The following is a 16,154-nucleotide window of genomic DNA, read 5'->3' as shown; positions in this document are numbered from 1 at the left end:
ATCTGGCAATTTCTGGAAAGGCAGGGAGGTGTGGAAGAAACATTGCAGGTATTGAAGCCTGTCAGGTAGGGGCTCTGCTGCTTGTTGCTGTGTGAATTTTAGCCAGGCCACTCACCTTCTGTATCTATGTTACCAACCCTGCCTCGTGGGTTTACTGTGAGGATGAACTGAGAAAACCCATAAAGAGTGCTGGGAGCCCAGCTCTGGGCAGGCCAGAGGTACTCAGGGCTGCTGTAAGTATTATTCCCAACCAAGGCAATTTCTAAATTCCCAGAACCCTTGAGCTTGAAACCCCAAATAAAAATCCCCAAGGGGTTCTACTCTTCCAGTCCAGTAGGGTTGAGGTATCTGGATAAAGGCACTTTCCCCCTGCTTATACACTCCTTATAAACCGCAAGATTCCCTGTGAGGAATCAACAGGGAACTGTCACTTTTGCCTATGAGAGATCCCAGGGTAAGTTTTGTGAGGCAGGTAACTTACCTCAGCGAGAGAACAGTGAGGTTGGTTGGCAAGCCTCAGCCAGGTCCATGGCCCTTACCCCTGTCACAAATCTCTCCTGGAGAAATGGTATGTGATGCAGAAAATTATATAATTTATATAAATACAAAATATTTATACACACAGATTATCTTAGCTCACACTGCCATAACAAAATACCACAGACTGGGTGGCTTAAACAACAGAAGTTTATTTTCTTACAGTTTTGGAGCCTGGAAATCCAAGATCAGCTTTGCCAGCATGGCTGGGTTCTGGTGAAGTCTCTCTCTCTGGCTTGCGGACGGATGCCTTCTTGCTGTGTCCTCACATGGCAGAGAGAGAGAGGAGAGAAAAGCAGAGGGGGAGAGAGGGAGATGGGGAGAGGGAGAAAAGGAGGGAAGGAGACAGGGAGGGAGCACTCTAGCATATGAGCTCTCTGGTCTCTTCTTATAAGGGCCCTAATCCCGCCATGAGGGCCCTACCCTCTTGACCTCATTTAAACCTGTTTATCTCCTAAAGGCCCCATATCTCCAAATACCATCACATTGGGCATTAGGGCTTCAACATATGAATTTTGGGGAGACGCAATTCAGTACATAGCACAGATGTTTAACACAATGCTATTTATAATAGTGAAGATTAAGAGCAACCTAAGTGGCCAAAAATAGGGAAATGTTTAAATTAAACCATACTGTGGGATATTTTGTAGGAATTAAAATGATGATTATAAAAAATGTTAATTCTTTGTAGAAATGTAGAAATGTTTACATTATAATGTTAAGAGGAGAGGGAGGCAGGTTTCAGAATTGTGTATACAGGGTGAGCTAAACAATGCACCGGACAAAGCCTGACAGGAAATATATCTAAAATTCTGTGGTGGTTGCCTCTGTGTGGTGGGATTAGGGCACAGATTTATTGTTATTAGTTTTATACATTCATGTTGAAAAATTCAAACAATGCAGAAAGCCCAAAGTAGAAAGTTGCAAAATTGCTGCAGATTCCACTACTCAATAAGAATTATTAATGTTAATATTCTGGAATAGTCTTCCAGGCATCTCTTGGTGCATGTGTATTTACGTGTAGAGCGTTTTGTATAAATGGAGTTTATAATCAAGGAGAAGTAATAAATGAATGATGCTGGTACCTTCATGGTATATCTCAGCCCTCTGTGCTTCTTACCTGTACTTCCTGGAATATATTGCAGAATGAAAAGTGTCACCTCCTGGTAGAGCATGAAACCCAGAAACTGAAGGCTCTGGACGAAAGCCATAACCAGAACCTAAAGGAATGGCGGGACAAGCTTCGGCCACGCAAAAAGGTAACCCTGTCTGGGCTGGTGGGCTCTGCTTCGTGTTGTGCCATCGGTGTCTGCCTGGGGTATGGATATAGACACAGATATGGATAAGGTACAGCTTTATGGATTCATTTGAAGGAACTGGCTCACCCAATTGTTGGGACTGTTAAGCCTGAAATCTGCAGGGCAGACTGCAGGCTGGAGAGCCAGGGAAGAGTTGATGTTGCAGCGCTGAGCCCCAGGGCAGTGTGGAGGCCCAATCCCTCTCTTTAGCGGGACCTCAGTCTTTTCTCTTAAGGCCTGCAACTGATTGAGTGAGGCCCAACCACATTTTGGAGGGTAAGCTGCTTTATTCAGTCTACTGAGTTAAATGTTAATCACATCTAAAAAATTCTTTCTCAGTGACATCTAGTGTTTGACCAAACTGGTTACCATGGCTTTGCCAGGTTGACAAATAAATTAACCATCAAAGGGCCTCAGTGTGGTCATTTGTAAAGTGAAGATAATATTGTATAGTGTTATGCAGAAAGCCACCAGCCCACAGTATAGGCCAAGGACGTACTGTCCTTCCACTCTCCTAAACTCTCTGAGGAGAGAGCTGCCCTAATTACCCTTGATCATATGTCCTGAGCCCTGAGGTTTGTTCTGCCGTCGTACTTGAGCTCTGCTTGCTGTAACTGTGATCTGCCCAGGAGGCAGTTGCCCACCTCAGCCATATAACGGCCTTGGGAGTCCTTGAATAGAGGCTTCCCTCCCTGTGCTAATGGAGCTTTCTAGCTGGAAGCTGGCCAGGGTCCCAGACCTTCCTGTTAATAGGCCCACACTTATCTGTAACCACGCACGGTCCGCTAGGACTTTTGATACTTGACACTCAAATCGATAATACTCCTGCTGACGCAGGCTGATCTGGCATCAGGAAATAGATGTTCACCTGGTTCTCTTACCTAGGGCTTCTGTACCCTTGGCACATCCTGAGAGTCTGAAAATGAATCATCATCTTGCCTCTAGCAACTGCCCAGATTGCTTCTTGGGGGTGCCTGGGCTTAGGGAAGGTGCCGCAAGTGTGTATTTGGAGAGCTGGCATTGGATTTTGCTGGTGCGGGCTGCCTCTTCCCAGAATTCTTTGTAGAATCATCCTATCCTTAGTCACCTGGGTTGCTGCTGGAACACTGACCCAGAGGTGATGATTTGCATCCTGGAATAAACGTTCTTTTACACTCTTGCATTTCAGTCAGCAGCTTTGAGCTGCTGCCCATGTATGTGGGGGCCGGGGAGATGACTGTACATTGTAGAATATTTTTAGAAAAATTCAGATTTCTTTCTTTCAGTAAGTATAGAATATCTAGTAAGGTCAATAAGGTGTTGCTTGGGTCATAGTTGACACAGAATGTGGCCTCAGACAAGTCTTCCCTCCTGAACCTTGCTTTTTGGGGCCATAAGATGAACATAACGTTTCTTCCCTTGAAAGAGGTGTTAGTAAACTATTGCCCATGGGCCAAATCTGACCCACCACCTGTATTTGTAAATAAAGTTTTATTGGAACACAGCCATGCTCATTCATTTACATATCGTCTCTGGCTGATTTTACACCAAACAGCAGTTGAGTAGTTGCAACAGAGACCTTGAGGTTTGCAAAGCCAAAAATATTTACCATCTGGCCCTTTACAGAAAAAAGACTGCTGACTCCTGCCGTAGGTTATATAGAGGTAAAATAGAGTAGTGCTTAAGAGCATAGGCTTTGAAGCAAGACAGACGTGGGAGAAAGTCCTAGCTCCCCCATTACTAGCTGTGAGACCCTGAGCAAGTTACTAAACCTCTCTGTGCTCAAAAACGTGGTAGCTATTATAATAAAATTGGTATTCCTATAGCAGAAGTTACAAACTGATGGCCCACAGGCTGAAATTCGCTTAGAGACATTAGGTATGGCCAACATACAGCAATTCCAAAAAATTTTTTAAGTTGCCAGTTTTTTAAGTATAAGGAAATTTTACATAAAAATCTAGATTTCCAGTATCTTTTGAATATGGATATCTTACAACAGACTGGAAAAATTGGCATTGTGATTCAGCGTCCCTTCCCCATTTTTCCTTAGAGGTAGAGCTCACTAGAATTTAGTACTGTTGAAGGAATGAGAGCTTAAGGGGGTATCTAGTAATTAAGTTGTTTGTTGCGACTATTTCAGGGCATCAAATAATAGTTTTAAAGAGAGAGACATAATAGAATGCTGGTCAAATCCTGTGAAAGTGGTTACTTCTATAGTGAAAGTAAGTAATAAAGAAGCCACATTTACTGAGTAACTCACGTGTGCCTGGCTTTGCAGATGGTGGCGCAGTGTTTCAGAGCTTGAACTCTGAAGTTAGACCCATCTTGGCTCTGCTTCCGGCTAGCTGAATGACCTTGGGCAAGTGACCTACGCTCTCTGAGGCTCAGTTTCTCCATCGTTAAGATGGGGATAGTGGTATCTGTCTCATAGGGTGAAGATTAAATAAGATGTAATGCACTTAGCATAGTGCCTGACATGTAGGAAGTACTAAGTAATTATAGCCCATTAGTTTTTAATTTAATCTTTGCAGTAGCCCGGCCAGGCAGGTAGTGATATTGCCATTTTACACGAGAGGAAACAGGCTTGGAGAGGAAGGGTAGCATGCAGAGGCCCACCCAGCTGGTAATGGAGCTGAATCCTATTTGACTGTAAAGCCCCTGCTCTTTCCTCTGCACTCTGCTTCCTTTCTTAATTGAATAATTATTTATTTATGGAGAACCCTCAAGAAATTTTTCTGGTAGGACACAATTTAGCTAGATAAACTTGCGTGTGCCCAAGGGAAGCTCCTGCAGTGCTTGTCGTCTAGATGCTCCCCTTGCAGTTATCTGTTGTGCTTTTACAATGTAGAGATCCCCCTTTCCTACCACAGACGTTCAGAATTAGAATCTCAGGGGGGTGGCATGACTGCACGTATATTTTGAAAAGAAGTCCCCTGATTTTGCAGGACGGTGCCCTGGTTAGGAACACCATGTAACTTGGACATCTCTGTTTCCCCTGCTGTTAAACCTCTTGCTCCATTTTCTACCTCAGGTTTTTCTCCATTCTTTTGGTTGTTTTCCTGCCAGCTGATCTGCATCTGCTTCTCCCTCACATGCCATCTAGATCGGCATTTCCCCAAAGCAGAGCCCTTGGTCCATAGGAAACTCCTGCGCGGCTGTGGCACGAGGAAGGAGGTGGTACCTACCTTCTGGGTGATGGGCGCTGGGACAGGAGCGAGGGAAGACCAAGTTACCCGAGCACTGAGGCCTGGGAGGGGAAGTTCCAGAGAAGGCCACTTTGGTGGGGGTCCTGTGGTTGGGGGAGACTTGTGTCCTAAGGGATCCAAACGAGCTCCGTCTGCCCTCTGTCCTAGGCTCTGGAAGAAGAGCTGAACCAGAAGAAGCGAGAGCAGGAGATGTTCTTCAAAATGAACGAGGAGGCAGAGTGCCTGAGCCCCACCACCCCAAACAAGGCCACCAGGTTCTTCCCCTACAGCTCTGCGGATGCTTCGTAACAGCCGCCCGGGGCTGTGGCTGGCAGGCCGGCGGGCCTCGGGGCCCTCCCATTCTCTGTGAACAAGTAACTCAGGAGCCCCTTCCCTCTTGCTTCCATGCCGGCTCGAATCCAGCCCCTTGCCTTGTGCCACCCCAGCTGTGCCTGACAGACCCACCCGGCGTTTCTGACTTCTCGCTCGTTGTGGAGGGCGAGGTTTTATGATGTGCTGCCTGATCCTAACGTGCATTCCATTTGAGCCCCAGGTTCCTTTGAGCTGTCAGCGATTTGGGCTGTTGGGGGGGCCAGGGACCAGGAGGAACAGGTGTTCTGTGGCCTCGAGGCCCCTCCTGTTTGCCAAAACACCAGCTTTGCTGTCTGTGGGCACAAAGTGCTACTGCTGAAGTCACCGTGGGCGCGTCCTATTGTAATTCTCGGTGGCTTTTCAGCCATTCCCTGCAGTGTCAGACCAAGAACCACGGCTTCTAACAGCCATTTTGGTTCCCAGTGGAGCCTAGTCTGTAGCCAGCTGCTCAGGGGGTGCCCTCCTTCCTCCAGTTCCCCCAATCTGCTTTCTTCTTGAGACAGCATCTACAGTGGTGGGATGGGGAGAGGCTGAACGCTTCACCCTGATCTCAAGTGTTTCGTGCCATCTTGTACTCCCCCTTCCTGCACACACACGCCTACACACACGCACGCACGCACGCACACACACACCCACCCACCCCTTGGCCCCCTGGGCCTCTTGTGCCAGGTGGATTGGAACATGTTCGCTGCCTGAGCCTGTGCCACTGAACACGTGAGGGGAGCCGTTGGTATGGGCGTGCTGGGGGTTGGCACCAGAGGCACAGGCTGAACCGCCAGCCTGCGATTCCTTTCGGCCCTGCACGGGATCCTGTGTTCAGGGATACATTCCTCATCCCACAAGACTTTCCCACCCCAGTCATTCTGTCTCACACTTGCCCATACTGTCTGCAGGTGATACAGGAGGGCTGCTTGCCTCTGCTCTGTGTCCCTCCTAGTTCAGAGTCCGGCCTTACACTTCAGACAGAGGCTGGCAGTCACTGGAACTTTTGTTCAGGGAGAAAAAGCATCAGGGAGAAATGCAGTGCTTCCTGCCCCCAGGAACCTGGCAAAAGCAAAGCTTCTGTATCTCAGATGGAATGCTGGGCCTTTGGATGACTCAGCTGGCCTCCCACAGATTCTGATCCCCACAGGCTGCAGAGCGTAGATAACCCAATAAAAGCAAATGCTCAACCCAGCATTTGGTTTATTTACAAAGAAAACTTTTTTTCACCTTTATGTCTAACTTGAAAAAAATATAAATGAATGGCTTCCTTAGGAAAATACCTGCTTTAAAAAAACAAAACGGAAAACTGAAGGTGATTTTGAGGAATCAAATGGGTGTATTGAGTCTGGGTACTATTTTGGTGGTGATGGGGTGGTTGACACACCCTGGGAGGACTTCCTCTTTCTTCACTCCTATAGGTAAGGGTTCAGTGCTTTGTCTTTCTAAAGCAATTCCCTGGAGTTTTCTGGGCACTGGCTGTAAATGGATCTTGGGAAAGTAGGGTAACCATTCAATAGGAAAAGGGACTTGGGGTTCCAAAGACTTACATACGCAGTAAAGATGCACTGGGGGCCATGGGAAGGCACTGGTCCACTTCGGTTAGTGAGCACTCAGCTTGCCTGCTTCAGTATTTGACCCAGAAGGGACAATTTTCAGGTCTCACACAAATGAGACAAGTGAAACAATTATCCCCTTTGACTGTCTTTGGTGCACACGTGCTGGGAAAACGTGAACTAACAGTGTAACTACAGAACACAGACCCAGTTCCACCAGGCGAGGCCAGCACTGGCGAATGGTCAGGTGATGGCCAGTGGCAGGGCTGACTTGTGCTTTATTTACAGTACTGCCTTTTGTAGCCTGGGGTGTGAGAATGAGTATTAGGTGAAATGCCAGTTTCATGGTGTAGGTGAAAGTCTTTGATCATTTCCTTCTTTGGTTTGTCGTTCACATTGGAATCTCATTCAAGGAGCTGCTGCTTCCTGCCCAGTGCTGCCCTAGCCTTAACACCTCCCCTGTCCTTTCTGGATGGGGTCTGGTTGGGTCTCCCAGTCTCACAATTGAGCCAGCGTGCAATGCCCAACATGGAGAAGGCCCATGCAGTATTCTTTGTGTTCTGTGCTAATGTTTTCTCTGGAAGGGACAGACGGAACTGTTTCTCATTTACAGTCAATTTTTAGCAGAGTAAATAGAACTAACTTATATTTTCCCCTTTATGAAGAATAGAAGTTATTTTTATGTAGTTTCCAAACTTTATATAAAAAACTTTTGTTAAATGTTCTCTGCAAAGTTAACTGCGAGAATGTAAATATGCTTCTAATAAAATAACAAGGTGAGAAACTCTTTGCATTTGGGTTTGTTCTCTTGGATTGGGGTGGGAAAAGCAGGGCAGACTTAACCAAGAAAGGGTTTCCTATTGTCTGAGTACACTGGTGCTTCCCAGGTTGTACAGCAGGTCAGACGTTGGGGTTTCTGTTCTGAAAGAAGTTACGCTTGGCTGTGTGTGTGTTTTCTCTACAGACATTTATATCATTCTCATTTACAGTGAACATTTGACCCCAGGAGTTTTTAAATGTTAACTTACTGAATCCTTTCAACAACCCACGAGGAAGACATTGTCATTCTCGTTTTATAGACGAGGAAACATGCTGGGTAAGGGGAGAGTCAGGCGAAAGCTCAGAGCACTGGTAAGTGCTGATAAAGTGCCTGTGGCTTCAAAGTTTGAACTGCACTGTCTCCTCCACAGCTCCTCTCCCACCAACTGCGCCCATTACATTCAGCAAGAGGCACACACACTTAACCACCAGCATCTCTGCCATGTTCAGAAGTGTCAGCCATGGGCTTCCCTGGTGGCGCAGAGGTTGAGAATCCGCCTGCCAATGCAGGGGACAGGGGTTCGAGCCCTGGTCCGGGAAGATCCCACATGCCGCGGAGCAACTAAGCCCGTGCGCCACAACTACTGAGCCTGCGCTCTAGAGCCCACGAGCCACAACTACTGAGCCTGCGCTCTAGAGCCCGTGAGCCACAACTGCTGAGCCCATGTGCCACAACTACTGGAGCCCACGTGCCACAACTACTGAAGCCCACGTGCCTAGGGCCTGTGCTCCGCAACAAGAGAAGCCACCGCAATGAGAAGCCCGCGCACCGCAACGAAGAGTAGCCCCTGCTCGCCGCAACTGGAGAAAGCCCGCGCGCAGCAACAAAGACCCAACGCAGCCAGAAAAAAAGTGTCAGCCATGCCTCTAAAACCTCATTCAGTGGTTCTTAACCTGGAGTCCATGGACACCCCTCAAACACACACAAGGGATCTATGGGTAGAATTCAGGGTATCTTTGTACCTGGATGGGAAATATTTGGTCTTTAGTTTCACTAACCTCTAACTGAAATTCAGCATTTCCTTTCCTTATGGGTATAGGCAACAAGCTCTAATATTATTAGCAGTACTTGTGACTATGTCAGCAGTAGAAATCACAGAGACTGCATCTCACATTACAGCTGTTGCAGACATCTTCAGTTATTTTCGTTCATCATTTTGAAATTATAGTAGTTATTGGACCTATTACTGGATCTTGTTATTTAATGAGAGACAAATACATATATCACACATAGTATATATATTTTCTAATATTTTGACACCTCTATTTCATTATGACTGGTTTCACTTGTAATCTGTGTGCTTTATACTGTGCATTTGAAAATACTATTCTGAGAAGGGGTTTATATTGTTTGTGGAATGCCTTAAGAACCCCTCCTCTGTCTGTAGCCCTGAGTTGGCACTGGCCTAGAAACTTTCCTGTCACTGGCCAAGAAACCTTCTCACCAGCAGGTGGCAGTCCACTGTCACAGTGTCCCACAGGTCTGTGAACTCGATGTGTCTGGGGGATGCAGGCGGATAAGCAGCTGGCATGCCTCCCATTAAGGAGTAGAAATTGACTGAGGTTCCCAGAGAAAAAGGTTCATTCGACTGGTGGAAAAGACAATGCATTAGGGGATGCGTGGCATTTTTCCCAAGTTCCCATGAGATTTCCCATGAGATCGTTCCACATTAATTGACACCTCTTAAACGCCAAGTGCTAGAGACGCTGAAATGAATAAGACATTGACACTGGCTTCAAAATGCTTGTCCTCCTGGGGAAACAGACCTGGTGAAGCAGAGTGTTAGTTCAGGCTGATGTAGCCTGGGAGAATCAGGGAAGACTTCCCAGTGGAGGTGATACTGAGTCTAGGAGGACAAACTTGTATGTGCCAAAACACATGCGTTCAGAGACTGGGCTATAGTTGAGAGTGAATGGTTTATGGGCCATGAGGCTGAGAAAAGGACAGGGCCAGACCTGCATGCCAGGCTCAGGCTGACCTTTACTGCCCCGAGAGCAGTACGAAGGCTGGGAAAGAGTTTACTCAGAGGGAGGACAGTTGAAATCATGAGTGTAGCAATTCAAGAGATGGGCCGAGAAGAACAGAGACAAAATCAAATGGGAATATTGGCCCACAAAGGTTGGAGACTTTAGGAAGGAAAGGGCAGACTGCAGGCTTCATGAGGGCAGGGAGTAAGACCTTAGCTGACCCCTAAACACCCAGAATCCAGCACGCTGCAACACCAAGATACCCAGTCTGGGCTTCTCATGCCATAAAGGGAGCAGTAGGGATCTGGGGGCTGTAGACTGGATGTATATTAACTCACTGTGCTACCATGGGTGTTCACTAGGTCTGATTAACAAGTATGTCTTTAGTTAAAAATGAAACAGAGGGGGGCTTCCCTGTTGGCGCAGTGGTTGAGAATCTGCCTGCCAATGCAGGGGACACGGGTTCGAGCCCTGGTCTGGGAAGATCCCACATGCCGCGGAGCAACTAGGCCCGTGAGCCACAACTACTGAGCCTGCGCGTCTGGAGCCTGTGCTCCGCAACAAGAGAGGCCGCGAGAGTGAGAGGCCCGCGCACCGCAATAAAGAGTGGCCCCCGCTCGCCGCAACTAGAGAAAGCCCTCGCACAGAAACGAGGACCCAACACAGCCAAAAATTAATTAATTAATTAATTTAAAAAAATATATTAACAGTGTTTGGACAGGGAGTCCATATTGGATATGAACAACTTGTACTCCCATTCGTCTATTAAGAATAAATAAAATCCTTTCAAAATCTGTTTTAAAAAAAAAAAATGAAACAGAACTTTCAATTCCAGTGATGGCAGACTAGGTCATCCTGATCAGTCCTGACACTGAGGACGATTAGAAAATCTGGACAAAAATACTGAACATGAGACAGGCTGGGGCCTGGGACCCTTTGCTGCAGTGCTTGCACCTGGGCAAATGTCTCTTCGAGCAACAGAACACAAAGAAACTACAAGGGACTAAAAACAACTGCGTGCATGTGCAGATGGGGCAAGTTATGCGCAACGGGATACAAAGGGGCCAAAAGAACCCACCTCTCACTTCTGAAGAGCTGGGAGCAAAAGCAGGGTACTATGTATGCCCCCTCCACACAGCACCACCAAAGGGCTGGGCACACCACCTAAGCCACCCCTCCAGGCCGGTCCTTGGACACACCCCTACCCTCACCCCATACAAGGAACCAGCGCATGCCCACCCTCCCTTCCCTGGGAGCAAGCAAGGGAAAAGCCTTGCCTGAATTTCTTGTCTAGCCTCTTATCAATATCTATTGATTAAGGAGGCCAAGAACCCTGGTTGGTAACAGATTTATGGCATCCAATGTGGGGCAGTTGTCCCCTTCCCGGGAGGGGATCTGGGTACCTCTGGGACCACCGAATGCAGCTTCCCCATGGGTGACAAGTGGCCATCTGAATGTCTTGTTTCAGCATCACCATGTTTGGTAAGTCTGCCTTCTTGGCCCCTGGGGGCCTCAGTACCCTCATTCAGGCAATGCTTTCCCCCTCTCCCTTGTCCCTTTCCCTCTCCTGACAGCTCTCTACCTCTCCTCTCTCTGTCCTCTCCTACTTCTGGCCTATCCTTCCGAGTGGACGTCGGGCAGCTACAGCATTACTCCTCTCAGCTAGTGAGACCATGCTCCCTCTGGCTGGCAATGGCTCACCTTGACAGGTGACAAGCAGAGGTGGGAGAGCCTCGCCTCACACCGTGCAGATCCTGGTCCAGCGGGCTCTCTCTGAAGGGAGATTTATGAGAGTGATAGAGGCTCAAACCTCATACTGTATAGTGGCTGGAAGTCCTATTGTCCTGATATTCTCACCTTTATGTTCCTGCTGTCTCTTTCTCTTTTTCAGTCTTCTCTGTCCCTCCTCCCTTTATCTCTCCCTTGATCCTTATAACTGCACTCCGGTCCCCTTTATCCTGAAAACTTCTTGTTCGTGTCTTTAAGTTTTTGTCATTGGTATCTTTGTTTTATATAGTTTTGTCGGTCCAACGGCTCCTGCAAGTCTCCGCCGACATTGTGGGCATAGTGGAGCACTTAAGCCTTGAAATACAAACACAGCCCACATTGCCTGAGACTCCAGCCTTGGGCTACTTACTGGGATTTTAAAGAAAAAAAAGGCAGTTGCGGGGGGCAGAGGAGCTTGCATCTTTCTCCTCTGCCTTTGCAATGTAACTATTCTATCTGAGCTCAAGGAGTTTGCATTTCTCTCCTCTGCTTCTGCAATGTAACTATTCTGCCTGGGCTCTCAGGAACTACCTGATCTATCTGTAGTCCCCCAAATTGAGAAGAGAAAAAAAAAAAAAGTCTTTTAAATTCAAGTGGGGTGGGAATGTAAATTGGTACAACCATTATGGAGAACAGTATGGAGGTTCCTTAAAAAACTAAATATAGAACTACCATATGATCCAGCAAGCCCACTCCTGGGCATATATCCGGAGAAAACCATAATTCAAAAAGATACATGCACCCCAATGCACCACTATGTACAATAGCCAAGACATGGAAGCAACCTAAATGTCCATCAACTGAGGAATGGATGAAGAAGATGTGGTACATATATACACAATGGAATATTACTCAGCCATAAAAAAGAACGAAATAATGCCATTTGCAGCAACATGGATGGACCCAGAGATTATCATACTGAGTGAAGTAAGTCAGAGAAAGACAAATATCATATGATACCACTTATATGTGGAATCCACAAAAAACATGATACAAATGAACTTACTTACAAAACAGAAACAGACTCACAGATCTAGAAATCAAATTTATGGTTACCAAAGGGGAAACGTGGAGGGAAGTGATAAATTAGGAGACTGGGATTAACATATACACAATACTATATATAAAATAGATAAACAACAGGATCTACTGTATAGCACAGGGAACTCTACTCAATATTCTGTAATAACCTATATGGGAAAAGAATCTGAAAAACAATGGATATATATATTGGGTTGGACAAAATGTTGGGTTTTTCCGTAATATATGTATACTTTTCCCAATATATGTATAACTGATTCACTTTGTTGTACACCTGAAACTAACACAGCATTGTGAATCAACTATACTCCAATACAAATTAAAAGAAAATTTAAAAAATACATTCAAGTGGGAAAACTATGAGATCTCTGGTTCTGTCTTTATGTAAAAATTAACTTGTCTAGCTTAAGTCTGTGGGTTTAATTAATACAGACCTTCAAGGTCTAAAATAACCGAGACTTAACGGAGGAAGCCAAGAAGGATAAGAGGCTAATAAAGAAAACGCAGCTTTTGGCTGCTCTGATTCACCCACCACCTCCAGGGGATCCTGGAGGGCCGAGAAGGCTAGACAGACCGCCAAGAAGCCCAAACCAGTGTGCCTTTTGTTGGAAGGAGGGGCACTGGAAGGGGGAATGTCCTGTGGGACGCTGGAGGGGCAACCCCGACCGGCCCCAGGTCCCCAGGAATGTCTCAGATGAGAGACTCCCACTCATGGACTGACGGGGCCCAAGCGCCTGCCTGGCTCCAGATCCCACTCAGTCCATCCTCGTCACTCCAGCAAAGCCTCGGGTCACCCTCAATGTGGCAGGTAGGAGAAGTGAATTTCCTGTAGACACTGGAGCCGCCTGCTCTTTTCTGACTTGGCTGGCTGGCCTCTCCAACCATGACTGTACTGTGACGGTAGTTGATGGACAGCCAAAGGTAAGGCGATTTACGTCTCCCCTTGCCTGCAGAGTCGGGTCCATTATTATTACTCACTCCTTTCTGTATATGCCAGAATGCCCTGTCCCCCTCCTCAGGAGAGATTTGCTAAATAAGTTAGGAGCTAGTAGGACAGCTTAGGACAGGGTGAAGTCCAAGGAGGTAGAGAATTCAAACAGAGAATGCATCTATTAGTAGCCCCAGATGACCTACCTGCTGGTCATCAAAATATTCCCCCAAGACATCCCCCAAGAACTTAGAGAACAAGTAGATCCTGCAGTTTGGGATACCTTGGTGCCAGGAAGGGCAAAATGTGTTCCCCCAATAAAAATAAGGTTAAGGCCTGGGGAAAAATACCCCTGGAAAAGACAATATCCTTTAAAGCCTGAGGCCCTGAGGGGAATCCAACCACTGCTCACCAAATTCCTAAAACACAGACCCATTAGGTCCTGCCAATCCCCTTGCAATACCCCCGATCCTCCCCATTCAGAACCCTAACGGGGAGTATTGGTTTGTGCAAGACTTAACGAGCAGTGAATGAGGCACTCACCCCTATTCACCCACTGGTGCCAAACAAACCCTTACACCCTCCTCACCCAAGTGCCAGGGAGCACTCAGTATTTCTCTGTTTCGGACCTCAAAAATGCATTTTTCTGTATTCCCCTACATCCAAACTCAATACCTTTTTGCCTTTGAATGGAGAGACCCTGACCCCCTGGAGGCTACCCAATACACCTGGACAGTGCTTCCGCGGGGTTTTCGGGACAGCCCCATCTTTTTGGAAATGTGTTAGCTACGGAACTGAGGGAACTGAGCCTTGAGAAGGGAACTCTGCTACAATATGTTGATGATTTATTGACAAGTAGTGAGACCAAATAAGATTCAGATCAAAATACTGTTAGGGTCCTAAATTTTCTGGCAAAAAGGGGATATAAAGTCTCTCCAACTAAGGCTCAGATCTCACAACAAGGGTTCAATATTTAGGATTTGTTTTGACCCCAGGGGCACGACCCCTGGCCATAGATCGAAAAACAGCAATTAGTGTATAACCACCCCCAACCACAAAGAGGCAACTCCGAGGCTTTCTCGGGATGGCTGGGTTCTGTCGTATCTGGATTCCAAATTATGGTCTTACAGCAAAACCCCTATATGAGGTTCTAAAGCGAGAAGAAAGGGAAAACCTTCAATGAAATAGGGACCACCAGCGGAGCTTTGAGACTCTGAAGACTGAGTTGAGGGACTTCCCTGGTGGTCCAGTGGGTAAGACTCTGCTCTCCCAGTGCAGGAGGCCCGGGTTCAATCCCTGGTCGGCGAACTAGATCCCACATGCTGCAACAAAGAGCCGGTGCAGCCAAAATTAAAAAAAAAAAAAGACTGAGTTGAGCAGAGCACCAACACGGGGGCTTCCAAATTTGGACAAGCCCTTTACCCTATACATTCACAAGAGGTCAGGGATAGCACTAGGACTCGTGACCCAAAAGCTGGGACCAGATCAGAGACCAGTGGTTGACTTTTCAGAACAACTGGACTCAGTGGCCCTGGGATGGCCAAGCTGCCTGCGGGCAGTAGCAGCCACAACCCTGTTGGTTAATGAGGCTTCCAAGCTTACCCTGGGACAACACTTAGATGTATTAACCCCTCATCAGGTACAATCTGTGCTGGAAGTCAAAGGACATCATTGGTTGACTGGAGGAAGGTTAACAAGATGTCAGGCCCTCCTAACGGACACCCCAGACATTGCCTTAAAGGTGTGCCAAACCCTGAACCCAGCAACCCTGCATTCAGAGGTCGAGAGTGGAGACTTACTGCATCAGTGTATAGAGACCAGAGAACAAACTTACTCCAGCAGGCCTATCTTCTAGATGAACCTCCTGACAGCTCTGAGGTCGAACGGTTTACTGATAGGAGCAGTTTTCTAGAAATGGGAACCTGGAAGGCGGGGTATACCATAGTTAGTCTAGATGAAGTCATAGAAGCCAAGGCCCTGCCACCCCAGACATCAGCCCAGAAGGCTGAACTAACTGCATTAATGAGAGCTTTGCAATTAGGGAAGGATAAGAAATTAAATATTTTTACTGACTCTAAATATGGGTTCCACGTGCTACATGCTCATGCTGCCATTTGGAAAGAAAGAGGAATGTTAACCGCTAGAAATTCCCCCATAAAACATAAAGATTTGATCTTGGATCTTTTAGAAGCGGCTCCCGACCCAGGTGGCAGTAATCCACTGTAGGGGCCATCAGAGGGATGGATCCTTTGTGAGCCAAGGGAACAGCAAAGCTGATCAAAATGCAAAACAGGCAGCTCGACTGTAGGAACCTGAACAAGTTATGGCCCTAGTGATTGGCCCCCGTGAACTCCCTAGCCTCCCCCAGTATTCCCCATAGGAACAAGAAAATGCTGAGAAATGGGGCTATGAGAAAGGAAGCACAGGCTGGTATAAAAAGGAGGATAAGGTTCTAATCCCTGAGGCCCAACTGTGGAAACTCACTAAGAGCTTACATGACGCCACCTACTGTGGGAGGGATGCACTGTGGAACTTGATGCAAAGGACTTTTTCAGGGACAGGGCTTAAAAGAACAGTAGAACAAGTAACGCTTGCCTGTGGTTTATGTGCCCGGAATAACTCACAGGCCCATCCAATCCCCCCTTCGTTACTCAGGCCAATTCAACACGGAGGGACATATCCAGGGGAAGACTGGCAGTTAGATTTCACCCAAATGCCCCCG

The 16,154-nt window shown here is 47.0% G+C and overlaps 1 protein-coding gene across 1 annotated transcript in view; it reads left to right on the top strand.

Annotated features, from left to right (window-relative positions):
* STK10 (serine/threonine kinase 10) overlaps positions 1-7,595 on the top strand; it is a 117,531-nt gene extending 109,936 nt beyond the window's left edge. Inside the window, exons 18-19 of the mRNA XM_061189932.1 lie at positions 1,683-1,796; positions 5,168-7,595. Of these exons, the coding sequence (XP_061045915.1) occupies positions 1,683-1,796; positions 5,168-5,308 (255 nt within the window). The 3' untranslated portion in view covers positions 5,309-7,595. The remainder of the gene's footprint in view (positions 1-1,682; positions 1,797-5,167) is intronic.
* Positions 7,596-16,154: the final 8,559 nt, after the last annotated feature.

Source organism: Eubalaena glacialis, chromosome 4 (genome assembly GCF_028564815.1).
Source record: "Eubalaena glacialis isolate mEubGla1 chromosome 4, mEubGla1.1.hap2.+ XY, whole genome shotgun sequence".
Taxonomy (NCBI): domain Eukaryota; kingdom Metazoa; phylum Chordata; class Mammalia; order Artiodactyla; family Balaenidae; genus Eubalaena; species Eubalaena glacialis.
The sequence above is the reverse complement of the archived record's forward strand: the minus strand, read 5'-3'. Positions and strand labels throughout refer to the sequence as shown.